At 34.2% G+C, this 15,181-nt stretch overlaps 2 protein-coding genes across 3 annotated transcripts in view; both read right to left on the bottom strand.

Annotated features, from left to right (window-relative positions):
• Positions 1 to 381, bottom strand: part of LOC136027687 (deoxyribose-phosphate aldolase-like) — a 10,084-nt gene extending 9,703 nt beyond the window's left edge. The window contains exon 1 of the mRNA XM_065705135.1: positions 16 to 381. Coding sequence (XP_065561207.1) covers positions 16 to 381 — 366 coding nt within the window. The remainder of the gene's footprint in view (positions 1 to 15) is intronic.
• A 3,150-nt stretch (positions 382 to 3,531) lies between these two features.
• Positions 3,532 to 15,181, bottom strand: part of LOC136027028 (chloride channel protein 2-like) — a 124,309-nt gene continuing 112,659 nt past the window's right edge. Inside the window, exons 18-19 of one of the 2 annotated variants that reach the window (XM_065703942.1) lie at positions 14,428 to 14,655; positions 3,532 to 5,566 (exon numbers count right to left, since the gene is read on the bottom strand). In XM_065703942.1, the coding sequence (XP_065560014.1) occupies positions 5,318 to 5,566; positions 14,428 to 14,655 (477 nt within the window). In that variant the 3' untranslated portion in view covers positions 3,532 to 5,317. The remainder of the gene's footprint in view (positions 5,567 to 14,427; positions 14,656 to 15,181) is intronic. The other variant, XM_065703943.1, reaches the window with a different exon arrangement.

The raw sequence follows: 15,181 nt of genomic DNA, 5'->3' as shown, positions 1-15,181 counted from the left end.
TGTTTCTATAATAACCTTAACAACAGCTTCTCCAGCTGCTTTCTTACATGCTCTCATTTCATCTGCTACTAAATCATAATTATTTGACTTAAACTGACTAATATTCATTACCATGTCAATTTCACTTGCTCCATCATGCAAGGCATTAGTAATTTCCATTATTTTGGTTTCTGTTATATTTGCCCCTAATGGAAAGCCAACAACAACACAAACATTAACATTGGTATCTTGTAATAATTCATAAGCTAATGACACATATGTTGGGTTAACACAAACCGATGCAAATTCATATTGTTTTGCTTCTAAACACAGCTTTTCAATGTCAGTGGCTGTGGCTTCCGGTTTTAATAAAGTATGATCAATATATTTGTTTAATTTCATTTAAGATTCTTCTTTGTAATTAATGTCAGTTATATGTGACAAACAAAGCACGTGTTAAGTTGTTTGAATCGAACAAAAAAATTAAACTAATTTCAAAATTTTCAGGATTTTTCTGGTTTGAATTAAAAATTATTATTATTGCTCAGAAATCTGTAAAATTTTTTGCAGTTTATACAATAGCTTTAGCGATTCTGAACTAAAATAACTAAAATAAAAAATGGATTTTTTCAATGAAAATAAAAAACTATAAAAAGTTTCTTACTTTCTTTTTTTGGCTCAGACCAAACCCCAAAAAAGCAATTTGAAGTGGATAAAGAAGAAGGGATTGAAAAGGGATAGGAATTGGTTTCCATCTACGTCTTGTTATAGTAACACAATAGCATAAAGTGAACACAATTTTAACAGTGAAAGTAGCTCAATTTTACCCCTTTCACCCCCAATAAAATGGTTGGGCTACGCCCCTGTGTACAAATGAAGCTGATTACAACACCAAAAATATTCCGGATTCGCTTTAATTTGATTCCCTTAATTTTTAATGAAATTACGTTTGATGATGTGTAAATGCGTATTAAGTATAATGAAGGGGGGGGGGAGGAAGCTACTGTGTAGGTGGGTGTGGGGGCGGATTCATATAAGAGCACTTTTTAATGTCAAACCTGCTTACTCTCCAAGAGTTTTCAAATAAATGTAGACAGAGGGGGGAGGGAGGATTAATTAAAAAATTAATTATTTTTCCATGTTGCGTAAAATATTACATTCCACATGCAGAATATTGCGTATCCATCAGCAGAGAGGTAGAAAAGGCTAGGCAGGGTATTGTGAGTTCCACGAGCAAATTTCTTTAAGCGAGTGACCAGTGCTACTGGGAGCTTTGTTTCCATCAATTTCAAATGGTAACATTTCTCTTTTTCTATTTCAATGACATATTTCATTGTATTAAAACAAACATGCGTGTAGTGTGTTTATTGATTGGACAATCCTTTTGTAGAGGTTGTAATGGCTTCAGCCATGTAAAAAAAAAAATCAAAAGTCTCACGGGTCGTGGTAACGAAGTGCAAGTAAGCGACCCGACTCAATAGTAACCAAAACTCTAAAAAAAAACGAATTTTATTCCAATAGATATATCAAAAGAATGGCCTATGCTGGTTTCAAATATGTAACTTCCATCAAGTTTAGTCTTACTTATCAAGGGATACGAGCTTGAGAAAATTTACTGATTTTCGAAAAAATATTGTAAGACCCTAAATGTCTTAGAATCCTAATGAAAATCGCACTATCGGATTCAGCGTATTACAGAACCCTACTGTAGAGGTTTCAAGGTCCTATTTGTAAAAATGTGGAATTTTGTATTTTTTGTCAGAAGAAAGACCACGGATGTGTGTTTATTTGTTTATCTTTTCTTGTTTTTTTTTTCCAGGGGGGGGGGGCTGTATTGATCCAGTGGTCCTAGAATATCAATAGAGAGCTCATACGGACAGAAATTAAAAGTTTTAGTGTCCTTTTTAATTGACTGAAAAGATTGGCGGGCAACTCGGCCCCCTCTCACGCCTCTTTTTTCTCAAAATTGTCCAATCAAAATTTTGAGCCATTTTGTTGAGTAAAGTTCAAAAGCCAAATAACTTTGCCTTTGGACATATTATAAGCCCCCACAACCCCTGAGGAAAGTTAATTAAGTTCAGAAATTGGCCTATTGTTTGCGTAAAGTGTTTGTTATTGGGAAGTACGTATACATTTTTCTGGGGAAGGTGATTTTTAGCTAGTGGAATTTTCCACAAGGATGATTATGGCACTTGGTATTTACCAAGTGACATATAGCAATTGCAATTTCTGTCAGTCTATTGGTCCCGGTTTTGCTAGTTTGGGCACTTCCAGATAAGCTAGGAAGATGAAATTTGGCAGCCGTATCAGGAAACAGACTAAATTAAATTAGACATAGTTGCTTCCTCTATTTGAAAATCTGGGGGGAGTGGAGAGACGGTTAATTTAGAGAAATTAGAAAAAAATGAGGTATTTTTAACTTACGAACGGGTGATTGGATCTTAACAAAATTTGATATTTAGAAGGGTATCGTGTCTTAAGCTGTTTCAGAGCTAAATCCCGACCAGATACAGTGACAATGGGGGAGTTGGGGGGAGAAAACTGAAATCTTGGAAAACGCTAAGAGTGGAGAGATCGGGATGGAACTTGGCGGGAAAAATAAGCACAAACCTAGTTTTGTAATTGAGATAACTGAAACGGATCCGCAATGTTTGGGGGAGTTGTGGGATGAGGGGGGGGTTAACTCTGATAAATTAGAAAAAATTAGGTATTTTTAACTTAAAAACCTCGTAACTTGGACCTCTTATTTGAAATCCCCACCGGATCCAGCACCGTTGGGGGGAGTTGGGGGGGGGGGACAGGAAATCTTAGAAAACGCTTAGAATTGAGAAATCGGGATGAAGCTTGGTGGGAAGAATAAGTACAAGTCCTAGATACGTGACAGAGATAACCAGACCGAATCTGCTCTCTTTGGGGAGTTGGAGGGGGGAGGGACCTAATTCGATAATTCGGAAAAACAGAAAAAATAACGTATCTTTAACTTACGAACGGGTGATTTGATCCTAATGAGATCTGATATTTAGAAGGACCTTGTGTCCAAAAATTCACTGTCGAATGGCCTAGAACAAATCATATAACATGATTCAAAAATAATTGAAACTTAATATGAGCGAGTTACCTGGAGAATAGAACTTTCAACAGAATGGGGTTGGAGAAAGGCATGCTCCACTGCGGCCGTATGTTACTTGGTGCTAGCGGTACTCCTCACAAGTTTAACAATTTCAAAGCAAAACAACTCCTGTTCCTTCATATAAATTTCCTAACTCACATGTTCTTTATCTATGTATTTAAAAAATTTGTTTTATTTCATCTATAAGTTTAATTTTAAATTATTTTCAAATTTCAGCCAGACTGCAAAGCTTTTTGCCAGTTTTCTTTCTCAAAAACAGATCCTTTTTAGTGTCGCCCGACTATTAAAACGAACTGAGTTCTGGCCCATATCTGTTTGAACCCACACCAAAGTGAATCGCTAGCATTTTCTTCAACTAACTACTTTGAAATAAAGGGATAAATGAAGGCGGAGGGGTAACAAGTAGAGACGTAGAGAATTAATTAAAGGAAATCAATTTATTTGAAAGAATGGGTAAATGAACAAAAATAGTCAAAAAATTTCTGTGCAATAATCTTTTTTCGACTAGGACCTTGTATACACAACTTCCTTCCATGTGTCAACTCAGATCACCCATCATGTCACACACAGGAGTAAACAAAAAAACAAATACCCTATTATCACATAATAAATACTCTGAATATCTAAATTAATGCTCTAATTAATAATACTCTAAATTAACACTCCATTTTAAAATATGCACTATAAATCAATTTCAAATGTTATAACTTTTTCAAAATGCCGTCAAAAGTAAGAAACTCACAGACATATATGGCCAGGTGTCTCAATTTGGCTTTATGTGTCTCAAATATTAAACAGCCTATCTGAATAATTAGCGTAAAGTATTTCATGAGGAAATTTAAGTTACAATTTTTAGTTAAAATAATTGATATGATGAAAATTTCAGATTTTTATGGTGTCCAAAAAAATAAGTAATATGATCCAGAAAAGCCCAACCCAGATGATATAAACGGTAAAATTAGAAAGTGTTCAATTTTTCAAAAAACTGACGGTCCAGCAGTTTTCATCAAGCTTCCATACCTAATCTTGGTAAATTTTTATGAACCCCCCCCCCCTCTGAACCTAGATGACTAAAAGTTATGAGATATGGAAAACTTTGGAATATTCAGAAGAAAGACAATATTTACCCTCTGTAAAACTTTACCACCAGACTTTTGTAAAAAAAAATTGTTAAGTAACTGCTTATTTATAAGAAAGTTAGAAAGAGTCATCGATTGGTCATAGTTTTACATAAGCAATTGGATTAGTTTTTAATAGCTAATAATCGTATAAATAGCAAGGGTAACCAATCTTTAATACATATAGACCATAAACTGTCATATTACATACAGATAATGTCTAGTTTTCCTGTGACTCATTACCAAAACAAAAAAATATATTGGAAACTAATAAGTGCAGAATTAAATCAAGCATCTGAAAAAAAATACAAAGTTCGAAATAGTTTTTAAATTTTTTAGATACAATGTATATCTGATTATATTTTTGAATTGCATTCAGTTGAAGATAAAGACTAATTTCGTCCAAAAGAGTAATGTAGGAATTATTATTTAGATTAAGAAAAGCCCAAGTTAGCAATACTAGCCTAGCCTCGACTATTCAAGATAAAAAAAAAGACTTTGCATATATCGACAAAAATTTTGTTTTAGATCTAAGGAATCTTTGAAGTTGGATCTTCCACAAAATTTACAATTGTATTAAATTAGTTTAATTTCAGGTTATTTATAAATTGACGATGCAAATGGCTGTATTGTTAGTGGTAGCAGTTTTTTTTTAATTTATGTTCTTTACTTGACCCCTTGTTTTTGGAATAGAATTAAGTAAAAAAGTAAAAAAGCAGGGAAAAAAGGATGGATGTCAAAAGCAAAAGTATTCAAACTTCAAATGCTGAAACAATTCGCTTAAAACAAACCACGAAGCATTCTCATTTATTTGTAAAAAGGTCTTGTTTATAACAGTTTTGTTTATTTTGAGAAATTTCACCGGTTCTAAAATTCCACCTTCCCTTCATCCTAAGTAGAACCATGTACTTAGCTATTAATTTTCCCTAGCAGGGCAGCCCGCCAGATAGGATAAAGTGCGACAGATTTATCATCGTCTGTGCGAAATCGGTCTTGCACTCATTTTTGAAGATTTCTTTTCCTGATGGCAATGAGTATTAATACATTTTCCAAGCCCCCTACCTCAGCCCATGGAAACACTTGATTTTCCTTAGTCTTCTTTTGCATTCCCTGATCTATTAAACTCTCCTGTGGCTGTATCAAATTCATAGGTTAATTTGGTTCCATCTTCTTCAGTATTTTCCTGTGCACTTATGAGTTTTGATGTCTCTGGAGCATGTGACGGCGAGTCATCAGTTCCTACACTTGAGTCATCATCGGAAATATTAAACTCTAATGGTGATTTATGCTCAGAAGGACGTAACACTCCAGAATTTACATTCTCAATTGCCTGTCTGAGCTGGAATAGAAAAAGATAAGATTCAAAGTATATATGCGAGATAGTGTTTTGATAATGCTACACTTACAGGTTATTCATGTACAAAGTCAACACGTCATTTCCTTATGTTTTCAAACTCTATTTTGAATTCTTTGCCTAAAATGAGCATCCTATCTTACGGCAAACATACTTGAAGAAAATACAAGATGAATTGTGATACTCGAGTGAAATCTCCACAGCATAAATTGGGAAAATGTTAACTTTGTTGGTAATTAAACAAAAAAAACAAGTTTTTTTTAAATGAAAGTAAGGAGCGACATTAAAACTTAAAACGAACAGAAATTACTCCGTATATGAAAGGGGCTTTTCGTCCTCAACGCCTCGCTCTTTACGCTAAAGTTTGACTCTTTCTCTTAACTCGACTTCTTAAAAATTTTAAAAACTTTAGCGTAAAGAGCAAGGAGTTGAGGACGAAAAGCCCCTTTCATATACGGAGTAATTTCTGTTCGTTTTAAGTTTTAATGTCACTCCTCACTTTCATTTAAAAAACTTTTTTTTTTGTTTAATTTCTGGACGTTTTTAAATTAATACATTTTTTGATCTTGGCTCCCCGCGCATAAATAATTAAAACGAAATATGCATATTAATTTTTTTGGGCTAAATAGGTTTTTTATAGTTATAATTGGAAGATTTTGAGAAAAAAGGAGCGAGAGAGGAGGCCTAGCTGCCCTCCAATTTTTTGATTGGAAACTTTTAATCGTTTACTAACGTTTTCATATGTAAAGAATATACGTAACTTACGAATTAACTTACGTAGCGAACTTCTATATTCGCATGTTTTATTCCGTATATGAGGGGGCTCAGCCCTCGTCGATACCTCGCTCTTTACACTAAAGCTTAAATTCTGTCCCAATTCCTTGAGAATGACCCCTGAATCACAAAGGCCGTAGAATAAATAGTTGAAATTACTAAAAATAATTTAGCGTAAAGAGCGAGGTATTACGAGGAGGTAAACCCCTCACCTGCGTAATAATTTCTGCTCGTTTTAAGTATTAATGCTGCTCCTCACTTTCAGTAGAAAAAACTTTTCATATTTATTTTTTCATTGTTTTTTTTTTAAATAATGCTAGAAAACCCTGCGCCCCCTCCATTGAAAGTCTCTTCCCCCATGAGAAGTTCCTCCATGGAAAGATCCTCCCACGTAAACCCTCCCTCCCTCAAATCTCCCCCCAAACCAAAAAAATCTCCCTGAAAACGTCTGTACACTTCCCAGTAACCATTACTATATGTAAACACAGGTCAAAGTTTGTAACTTGCAGCCCCTCCCACGGGTACTGCGGGGGAGTAAGTCGTCCCCAAAGACATAGTTATTAGGTTTTTCGACTATGATGAATAAAATGGCTATCTCAGAATTTTGATCCGGTGACTTTGGGGAAAAAATGAGCGTGGGAGGGGGCCTAGGTGCCCTCCAATTTTTTGGTCACTTAAAAAGGGCACTAGAACTTTTAATTTCCGTTAGAATGAGCCCTTTTGCAACATTCTAGGACCACTGAGTCGATACGATCACCCCTGGGAAAAAAACAAAAAACAAAAAAACAAATAAACACGCATCCGTGATTTGTCTTCTGGCAAAAAATGCGAAATTCCACATTTTTGTCGATAAGGGCTTGCAACTTCTACAATAAGGTTCTCTGATACGCTGAATCTGATGGTGTGATTTTCGTTAAGATCGTATGACTTTTAGGGGGTATTTCCCCTATTTTCTAAAATGAGGCAAATTTTTTCAGGCTCGTAACTTTTGACAGGTACGACTAATCTTGATGAAACTTATAAATTTAAAATTAGTATTAAAACGCAATTCTTTTGATGTAACTATTGGCATCAAAATTCCATTGTTTAGAGTTTTGGTTACCATTGAGCCGGGTCGCTCCTTACTAAAGTTCGTTACCACGAACTGTTTGATATCTTCTTCTAAATAACGCTTGTTTGCTTTTAATAATATTTTCCTTAATTTTTTTTGGCACACGCGACAACAAATGAATGCTAAAATAACCCATATGTTTAGCAATCTGAACTCACATGGCTATTATAGATTCATGTGGGTTGTCGAGCAAAAACATTTTCCACGTTTTCAGAAACGTTTTCCACGTTTTCCAAAAGCGTTTTCCATGTTTTCCAAAAAACGTTTTCTGCGTTTTCCATTAGCTACAATATAATCTTTACTTCACATATCTTTATATACTTTACATTGTTAAAATACACCATACTTTCATGTAAGTTGACATAATACCAAAAACACATAGCTGATGACTTAAATTAAGCTTTTATTTAGTTTATTATTGCTTTTGATTTGTTTTGCTTATCAAAATTTATGTCATGGTTCTTTTGTTTTTGAAAAATGATAACGGTAAGATAGAAATCAAATGAATTACTAATTAGTATAGGAAGAATTGTTGTCATATTTAGCTAAACTAACCAAAATGTTTACAATTAATTGAGGCTATTTTGCTGGGATTGAAGCCCCAAACAAGTAGAAAATACAACTAAACGGTGAACCAGCAACATTAAAGAGAATAAAAATTCTGAAAATTTTCAACTAGGAGTTTTTGCTCTTAAAGATCGCAAGCAGGTTCAGTGTGATAGTCCTCAAACTATGAAAATACCCTTTTATGGTATCCTAATTACAAACGACAGTTAAGAAAAACTAAATCAAAAAGTCACCTCCTAGATTAAAATCTGCATCAGCTTGAGTTTGCAGGACACCAAATACTTAGTTAGATAATTTTTTTTTTTACAAACGGAATCTGAAGATTGTGTTTTAAGAAGAGAATTGTGTTTTTAGAAAGTTTGGAGGGACTAACAGTGTTAATGTGCCTTACACTCTACTCCCAATGAGAAATAGCCTATGCCAATCACGGATTTTTGGCTATTCCCTAATAGCCTAAAAAAAACTATCCCAGAAAAAAACTAGGTTAATCTTCAATCCTGTACTTGGTAGTATTTTCTCTAGGAAACAAATAACTGTCTTAATTTAGAGGGCAAATTCATTATAAGCAAGATCCCGGATATAAATTTCTGGTCTATACTAGGAAAAAAGCCTAGTTGCAATGCAACTATGAAAGACTTACTATTTTCCTCAAAACTTACAATAGTACCAACAAATGAATGATGAAACCTTTTTATAATTAAATAAAAAAAACTAATTTTTTTAGCTGAAAGTAAGGAGCGACATTAAAACTTAAAACGAACAGAAATTACTCCGTATATAAAACGGGTTGTCCCCTCCGCAATCCCTCGCTCTTTACGCTAAAGCTTTTAATTGTTTTAAAAAGAAGAATTGTGGCAAAGAGTCAAACTTTAGCGTAAAGAGCGAGGGATTGCGGAGGGGACAACCCATTTCATATACGGAGTAATTTCTGTTCGTTTTAAGTTTTAATGTCGCTCCTTACTTTCATATAAAAAAATTAGTTTTTTTTTATTTAATTTCTGAACGTTTTTGAATTAATGCATGTTTGGTTTTGGCTCTCCTCACATAAATTATTAAAATGAAATTTGTATATTAATTCTTTTTTGGCTAAATGGCTTTCTCTTAGTTTTGATCAGACAATTTTGAGAAATTAGGGGTGGAGAAGGAGGCCTAGTTGCCCTCCAATTTTTTGGTTACTTAAAAAGGCCACTAGAACTTTTAATTTTTAACGAACGTTTTTATTAGTAAAAAATATATGTAACTTAAGAATTAACTTGCGTAACAAACTTTCATAATCTTATATTTTTATTATGTATACGAGGGGGTTTGTACCCTCGTTAATACCTCGCTCTTTACACTAAATCTTAAGTTTTGTCCCAATTCTTTAAGAATGACCCCTGAATCAGAAAGGCCGTAGAATAAATAGTTGAAATTACAAAAAATAATTTAGCATAAAGAGCGAGGTATTTATCTCCTCCTAAATACCTCGCTCTTTATGCTAAAGTATTTTTAGAACCCCACATATGCGTAATAGTCTCTGTTCGTTTTAAGTTTCAATGCTACTCCTTCCTTTCATTTGAAGAAAAACGTTTTCATGTTTATTTTTCATTGTTTTCTTATAGTAATGCTAGAAAATTCTGCGCCCTTTTCATTGAATTTTTCTTCCCCTATGACAGATTCCTCCAAGGAAAGATCCTCCAACATAGCCCCCTCCCCTCAGCCCCACCCCCAAACAAAATAAAATCCCCCTGAAAACGTCTGTACACTTCCCAATAACCATTACTATATGTAAACACTGGTCAAAGTTTGTAACTTGCAGCCCCTCCCCCAGGGATTGTGGGGGAGTAAGTCATCCTCAAAGACATAGTTATTATGGTTTTCGACTATGATGAACAAAATGGCTATCTCAAAATTTTGATCCATTGACTTTGGGGAAAAATGAGCGTGGGAGGGGGCCTAGATGCCCTCCAATTTTTTTGGTCACTTAAAAAGGGCACTAGAACTTTTCATTTCCGTTAGAATGAGCCCTCTTGCGAAATTATAGGACCACTTGATCGATACGATGACCCCTGGGAAAAAGAAAAAACAAACAAATAAACACGCACCCGTGATTTGTCTTCTGGCAAAAAATACAAAATTCCACATTTTTGTAGATAGGAGCTTGAAAACTCTATAGTAGAGTTCTCTGATACGCTGAATCTGATGGTGTCATTTTCGTTAATATTTTACGACTTTTAGGGGGTGTTTCCCCCTATTTTCTAAAATGAGGCAAATTTTCTCAGGCTCGTAACTTTTGATGGGTAAGAATAAACTTGATGAAAATTATATATTTAAAATCAGCATTAAAATGCGATTCTTTTAATGTAGCTCTTGATATCAAAATTCAATTTTTTAGAGTTTTGGTTACTATTGAGCCGGGTCGCTCCTTACTACAGTTCGTTACCACGAACTGTTTGACAATCTGTCGCTCAAGATACATTGTTAAAACACACATCTCCACTATATAAGCATTGAATAATGGGATGTATATAAATCTCGAAATACTTAGGTTTTGAAGATGGGTATCCGCAAGATGATCGACAAATAGTCGTTTTATGATAGTGATGAACTTGTAGCATGGTGAAATATACAGCTTTCTCTCTCTCTCTCCAATTTACATTTAAGAAAATTTAAGAAAAGGGCTACGGCTTATAGAACGACACCAAAAGTTGCGAGGAATTGGCTGCATTTGTCTTTAAACCTTTAGCGGTGGAATCACATTCACATCTGAATCCAAAACAAAACTTGACAAATAGGATATTCAAAGTAATCATAGCAAAAGATACATAGCTAAAGTGTCACAGGAGTGATTGGGCTATAAAGGAATGAGGCACAAGTTTGAGGAAAACAGACACAAATTTTGAGGGTTACAACTCATGGAATAGTTGATTGAGGAACAGCTGTCGATGCCAACTGACAAGGGAAAATCGATATTGGGGTATAGGGAAAGGTTTGGGGGAATATATCTGGTATATCTGGAAAATATTCGGTATTGGGGATGAGTCTCCTCCATTATAGGCAAGGTCATGTTAAGATAATCACACGCGGTACAACAATTGTTAGCTGAACAAACTGACTATTATCTCTGAATTCTTTTAGGGCTCTAACCCACCCATAAATCAGGACCAACTGCCACAGACAAGTGATGGAGTGGACCTTCCTCCTTTTCTAATACTTTTTCAATCCAATTAAATCTTCCATACTACCCAATTTCTGCAATACTCATGAAAGTCTTTTTAATTCAACCTCATAGTAATCATACTGACTCCTCTCTTACCGTAGTTGGTAACTGCCAAGCACGATTCACCTGAAATATGATTCCCCTGCCAAGCGGAATTTTTAAAGTATCAAACTGTTTTTCAAGTCTACTTTTTATATTTCTTTTTTTGCTTCTACTTCTTCTAAGTTCAGTCAAACTAAAATAATCATCATGAAATGGGCATATTACTCTAGTCTCTTCTGTCTCAGAATGAATTTTTAAATTGTATTTCCGTTTTACAGCTCATGTCTTTTTTGCATTTTTTATTTTCGCAAAAATAATAAATAAATCGTCAATAAATAGAAACTGAATACCAGCATTAGCTGTATCATATTGAGCTCCATTTTCTCAGAATTTTCAAGGAAAAGCACGAACTCTAAACTTGTTTTCAACGATTATTTTGGATTGCACATTTTGGCATATCGTGTTTCCGTCATACAACTCTTTTTTTTGCATTTTTTTTTATTTTTGCCAAAATGATAAATAAATCGTCAATAAATATAAACTGAGTGCCAGCATTAGCTGTATCGTATTGAACTCCATTTTCTCAGATTTTTCAAGGAAAAGCACGAATTCTAAACTTGTTTTCAATGCTTATTTTGGGTGGCAAATTTTTGTCCCCATTTATCAGTGGCATGTCTGGTAATTTAAAAATTTTAGACTTATCATTCTCGGAGAGGTATTATGGAAAACTAATAATTTTGAATACATGTTCATTTGAAGCTCGAATATAACATATTTGAATTTCTTTACAAGATGGCCTGGCTTTCATCTCCTCAACTCTTTGAAGGACTTCCATATCCACCCCTACTGTTACTGAAGTCTTGTGTGTTTTTTTCCTTAGAAAGGATAGTTTGGGCTTTTCCGCCTTCACCTTTCCTTCGGATTACTTCTTTCATTGTAGAACGTCATTTGTGATTGTAACCTACGATTATCATTCACCATCTTGTTTACGAAGATAGAGTTTTTGCCAAAAAATTAATTTTATTTCAAATATTGGGTTTTATTTATTAAGTACGCAGATGTAGCAATTTGATTTCAAATGAGCCTTCAAGTAGCTCTATATGATGTTCCAGTGCCCCACTAACATTAGAGGGAATAAAAATAAACTAATAAAGAGGACACGTCAGTTCTACCCAATCAAAAAGTGATTTTCGTTCTTGTTCAAGCCGGTTGACTTAGAGTTTCAAGTACAGCAATTTCGGTCAACATGATTCCAACACAATATAATTTTTCTTTTGTTTGATCCATTTTATTGGGGTTTGGGCATATTCCGAAATTCCCTTTAATTAAAAAAAAAAAAAATTCAAAAACTGTAAGTAAGGAGGGCCCGGCTCAATAATAACCGAAACCCTAAAAAATGAAACTTTGATACCAACAAATACACTAAATGAATCGGATTTTTATGCTGATTTCAAATATATAAGTTTAGATATATAACCCGGATGAATCGCAGCTGACAGACTAAAAAAGGGAAATTTGATACCAATATATACATCAAAAGAATGCTGATTTTAAATATATAAGTTTCATCAAGTTTAGTGTTACACATCAAAAGTAAAGAGCCCGAGAAAATTTGCCTGATTTTCGATAAAAGGGGAGCAAGACCCCCCAAAAGTCACAGAATCTTGAAGAAAATCACACCGTCAGATTCAGCGGAATATCGGATGATCTTTCCATGAAGAAATTTTTAATAGGGGAAGAGAATTTTCCATGAAGGAAGCGCCGGTTTTGCAAGCATTCTTTAAAAAATGATCAGAAATTAAATACAAAAACAAATTTTTTCTACTGATAGTAAGGAGCAACATTAAAACTTAAACAAACAGAAATTATTACGTATATGGGGGAATTCGTCCCATCTCCAATACCTCACTCTTTACGCTAAAGTATCTTTTGTACTTTCAAAAGAGCTATTTATTCTAATTAAATGCCCTTTGTGACTCAGGGGTCAGTCTTAAGGAATTGGCACAAAATTCGAACTTTAGCGTAAAGAGTGAAGTATTGACGAGGGGAAAACCCCCTCATATACGTAATAATTTCTCTTCGTTTTAAAATTTAATGTTACTCCTTACTCTTAGTAAAAAAAACTTGTTTTTTTTTATTCAATACTATTAAAATTAAGTTAGATGATGCTTGCTATTCCTAAATCAATTAGAATTGACAATTGCTTCTCACTTACTAGTTTTTTACCGTATTTTTTTAATTCTTAGTTACTATATGTAATACCAGGCTGAAGCTATTGGTGCAACCATGATACCCAACATTTATTTCAAATATATTATTGCTATATATCTAAATCATGTTACTGTGGTTAAGGTAGGAGGTGAAGTTTGCTGCTGGTTGGGAGCTTTATTTGGAGTTAGGCATGGTTGTATGCTCCATTTTTAAGGATAATTTTGATTGTCGTTGCCCTAAGGAAAATGATTTGGGGCTGCATAGAAGACAAACAGACAAAATTTTCGAGACCTAGAATATGCAGGTCACTTGCATGTCCTATATGAACCTTGTTTGGGTCAGAAAAATTTCCTTCTCTATGGGGCGAAGAAGTGATAGTGGATGACGGGAAATCAAGCAGGTGAACAGCCTTACTTCCAAAGGTTATATTAACACGAGATTAAGAAACAAAAAAAAAAGATTTGATTAGGAGTCAATTAAGGATAAAAAAGTTTTAAACTAGAGCTGCCTATAATCAGATTGTTTTGCGATTTGAAAAGGGGTACTGATTAGAGGCACAGAAGAATTTGCTGAGTTATGTGAGGTTGTGTGAAGACTTATGAAGTTAAGAGAGGATTTATATTTGCATCCAATGAAATTGTCCGATAAATTTGATGGAATCGCTTAAATAAACGGACTTCAGCAATAGATTTAGGCAGGTTTGATAGAATAGGGGGAAAATAATGGGGTATGACACAGAACTATAGGTGTTTTGGGAGAATTAGGGTGTTATTGCATCCAAAGTCAACGTCAAGCATTTCATTCGGTAGTTCTTCTAAATTACAACTTGATCTCATTTTGAGATATACGTGCAACTGAATGCTTATGTGTTCTTAATGATTAATGTTCAACGCTATGAAAGGCCTTAGATGTGAAAATTGAATGAAAATTAGCAATAATTACCTCAGGTAGAGCTACGACTCCTACGAGCCGACCAATTGCAGTTACATAAGCATGGTTAACCCCCACCATGCTAAAAAGGGCATGTACTTTAAGCAGAGACGTCCTTTCAACTAATTGAAATGGGGCAGGGTCTATATGACACTTGGTTAAATCCACCGGCTTCTCCATTTCTGCTTCCTCCCACAAAGCTTGCTCTTCTGGAGACATATCAATTACTCTTGCCTTTGGCTATAACAACAAGAAATAAAAAAAAAAGGCAATTGTACTTTTATTCATAACCTTGTGAGGGTTTCAGTGAATAATAATATTATTATTATTATTATTACTATTATTATTATATTATATTATTATATTATTATATATTATTATTATTTTGGATTACCCTAGATCGTCCTTTACTAGGTCGATTTCAAAAGATAGCCTGGATACGCTTAAAAATATTTCTAGACGTACATAAAATCGGCACTATTCTTATTGCCATGTCGAAGTGCTAAAATTTGCTTCTATAGTATTATATTTTTATCTTACTTTGGTATGTTTCGTTAGGATTGAGCGTCAGAGAAACATATAAGAAAAACATTAGGTAGGGCGTCTGTCATAAAAGTACCAACATATGTCTTAAATAAACAAAAGCTTTAACAACTTTCACCTCTTTCTTTCGAAAATAAAACTCCTCAAATAACTATACAAACTCTCTAGCATCTTCTGAAAACCCAGACCCAATTTTGCCAACAATTATATCGTTTATATCGTT

The sequence above is a fragment of the Artemia franciscana genome, chromosome 5, assembly GCF_032884065.1.
Source record: "Artemia franciscana chromosome 5, ASM3288406v1, whole genome shotgun sequence".
Classification (NCBI taxonomy): domain Eukaryota; kingdom Metazoa; phylum Arthropoda; class Branchiopoda; order Anostraca; family Artemiidae; genus Artemia; species Artemia franciscana.
The sequence above is the reverse complement of the archived record's forward strand: the minus strand, read 5'-3'. Positions and strand labels throughout refer to the sequence as shown.